The sequence below is a fragment of the Ceratina calcarata genome, unplaced genomic scaffold (genome assembly GCF_001652005.2).
Source record: "Ceratina calcarata isolate Rehan_Ccalc_2016 unplaced genomic scaffold, ASM165200v1 scaffold98.2, whole genome shotgun sequence".
In the NCBI taxonomy this organism is placed as follows: Eukaryota; Metazoa; Arthropoda; class Insecta; order Hymenoptera; family Apidae; genus Ceratina; species Ceratina calcarata.
Genome location: NW_017181217.1, coordinates 80,209 through 82,906, shown reverse-complemented (window position 1 = coordinate 82,906; position 2,698 = coordinate 80,209). Strand labels below are relative to the sequence as shown.

The window sequence follows — 2,698 nt, the reverse complement described above, 5'->3', positions numbered from 1 at the left end:
ATTAATCATATTCTAATATAAAATTAGAATTGCCTAATTAATTAGTTAAGTATAATTAAATTCATTGCTTCTAATAGGATTTTAAATTGCGATACTCAGTCGTTTAGGTATCCCCACTCTCTTTTAACCATGTCTGACAATTTCTCCGCGATCATGAATATCGGAATATTCGGATGGGCAGAAATAATTTCCGGCATTATAGAAGCATCAGCCACTCTCAGTCCCTTGATGCCGATTACCTGAAATATTCAAATTACATTTCGATTCGGCGATCGGCAAATCTCAACACAATTTCACGAAATTTGCATGTTTCAATATTTATTGTATTTTTAAATTCCTCCTTACGAAATCGTCTCTACTCAATCAATTTAGAAAACTTGTCACATGCTTCGTCGATAGGAGAATTTTAATTCCAGTTTGGATGGATTAAAACCTGTCCCAACTTTTTATACATGGTGGGATTTCAACCCACCTCGAAAATTTAAAGTTACTTAATAATAATTACTTAATAATTTTGTGCAACTTGGGTTATTTTTTCTTTAAAATCGTATGCCTCAAGGAATTACTTTATTTAAAATAGAATTGTACCTTCAAAGTCGGATCGACTACGGCAGTACTGTCGCTCTCCGGTCCCATTTTACAAGTGCCACTATAATGGTAAATAGTCAATGTCTCCGTCCTCAAATTGCACTCCCAATAACTATCCGAATCGAACGGATACTTCTCGCACTCGGACACAGTCCTATTATAAAACCGTAAACCCATTTTCCTCATAGCTTCCGTATTAGCAACTTGAATAGCCATTCTGATGCCTTTCACCAAAACCCTAACGTCGTCCGGGTGACTCAAGTAATTAGCGACTATCTTCGGATGCACGTTTACGTCTTTCGATCTCAGTCTTAACCAACCGCGACTCTTTGGACGCAGTATCATAGGAAACACTCCCCACGAGTATACGTTCTGTATCCAGGAAAATTTATCCCTGATCTCCTGGTCGAGTCCGAAATTATCGTACAACATACCGATCCCGTGGATCGAATTGGCCAGAGTCAGTAATTCCATGTTCGGAGATCCGTCTCTATTTTTCGGATCGTCGACGTCGACGAAAGCGATTCCCTCGCAACCGCCACTGGTGGTCGCCGGACCTTTCCGGTCCATCAGGAAATCTCGTAAATATGGCTTGAGAACGTTCAGCAGATCAAAAGTAGTTATAGACATCGGTTGATCGAGTAGGAACGTCAGTCCACCATAAGCTATATGATCCATCAAGTTGTCGCCCACCCTCGCATCTCTTATCACGTCAATGCCGAGTTCTCTCAAGTGCTCCGCGGGTCCTATTCCGGACAGCATCAGTAACTGCGGCGATCCGATTGCACCCGCGCTCAGGATCACTTCCTTGTCCGCGTAGATTTTGTACATTCGGTTGTTCTTCACGAACAGTACTCCGATCGCTCGTTTGGTCTGTTTGTCGAACAATATCCTGTGCACCATACTCATCTTGGTCACGTGGAGGTTCCTCCGTTTTTTACCAACGAGGTAAGCCCGGTTGCTGGTCATGCGATACCCTCGGTGCATGGTCGACTGTATATACGAAAATCCGATTTGCTTCTCTCCGTTATAATCGACTAACGGATAACCCAGTTCTTTACCGCCTTCGAGGAACGCGTCCACCATCGGCGATCGAAACGGCGGGTTATCCACCGAGACCGGGCCGTTCGTCCCGCGGTGCTTCTCGTCCTTCCTCAGTTCGGGAATTTCTACGTTCTCTAATTTTTTGAAATAATCCATTACGTCTTTGAACGCCCATCCGTCGTTACCGAGCTCGGCCCAACGGTCGTAGTCCCGCCAGTTTCCTCTGGTGGCTATCATGTAATTCAGGGCGCTGCTACCGCCCATCACTTTGCCTCTGGGCCATTTGCATTTGTGACCCTTCATCCCCCGGCAGTATTTCTCGGACGGCTCCGTCTCGTACATCCAGTCGATCGATTCCACGCCTTGTAAAAAGTTCGCCAGTATGGGCACGTCCATGAGAAGAGTCTCTTCTGGTCCAGCCTCGATCAGGAGCACGCTTACGTCCTCGATCTCGCTCAACCTGGACGCTATCGTCGCTCCTGCAGTTCCTGCGCCGATCACTATAAAATCGTATTTCGATCGATGCTTCGGGGTCACGTCGGGTTGAGCATTTTCCTGAAACTGCTCGTTAGCGCGGAGGAAATTCAGCCCGCCTATCACCACGTCGATCAGGTTTTCCGTGCCCGTCGTATTGAAATTCGTGTAACCGTACAGGTTCGCGTATCTCCTTTGCCCGTTGCTAAATCGTGACTGCTGAGCCGTGCTCGGACCGGGAACGAGGAGGAAAATTACGAAAGGGAGGACGCAGGCCGATATAGAACACATCGCCGCCACTGGTTGGGTTTTCAAGTGGGACAAGACGAAATGATACTCCTCGCGTTAGTATATATACTTGCATGCGTACAGCTTACGAGTTAGGTACTTCTGGTCATGTCTACGTATCGTTAAGGTCAATTTCCACGGAGCGGGGTCCTTCGGACTGTGACCCTGAAATATTGGCTACGTTTAGTTTGGAATTTTAACTTCCTAATTATGATCCGGTGCATGGCACAAAATATTTTCCCAAATTAATTTCATCAATTATTTTCACGTTTTAACGTTTCACGATTTTCAATTAGTTTTATAA

At 45.3% G+C, this 2,698-nt stretch overlaps 2 protein-coding genes across 3 annotated transcripts in view; one reads left to right on the top strand and one right to left on the bottom strand.

Moving 5' to 3' along the window:
- The window catches only part of Flo2 (flotillin-2), a 70,323-nt gene that overhangs the window by 6,807 nt on the left and 60,818 nt on the right, over positions 1 to 2,698 (top strand). The window lies entirely within an intron of this gene.
- On the bottom strand, positions 7 to 2,432 carry LOC113465174 (glucose dehydrogenase [FAD, quinone]). Its single transcript, XM_026819282.1, has 2 exons — positions 589 to 2,432; positions 7 to 239 (listed from the first exon to the last, which is right to left on the bottom strand). Exons 1-2 carry the CDS (start codon positions 2,395 to 2,397, stop codon positions 96 to 98), a joined length of 1,953 nt encoding a protein of 650 aa, XP_026675083.1. The 5' UTR covers positions 2,398 to 2,432; the 3' UTR covers positions 7 to 95.

Excerpts from the sequence above, each read along its gene's own strand:
- LOC113465174 (XM_026819282.1), bottom strand. The coding sequence starts at position 2,397 with ATGTGTTCTATATCGGCCTGCGTCCTCCCTTTCGTAATTTTCCTCCTC. Across the intron at positions 240-588 it reads TAGTCGATCCGACTTTGAAG|GTAATCGGCATCAAGGGACT; the intron begins GTACAATTCTAT and ends TGAATATTTCAG.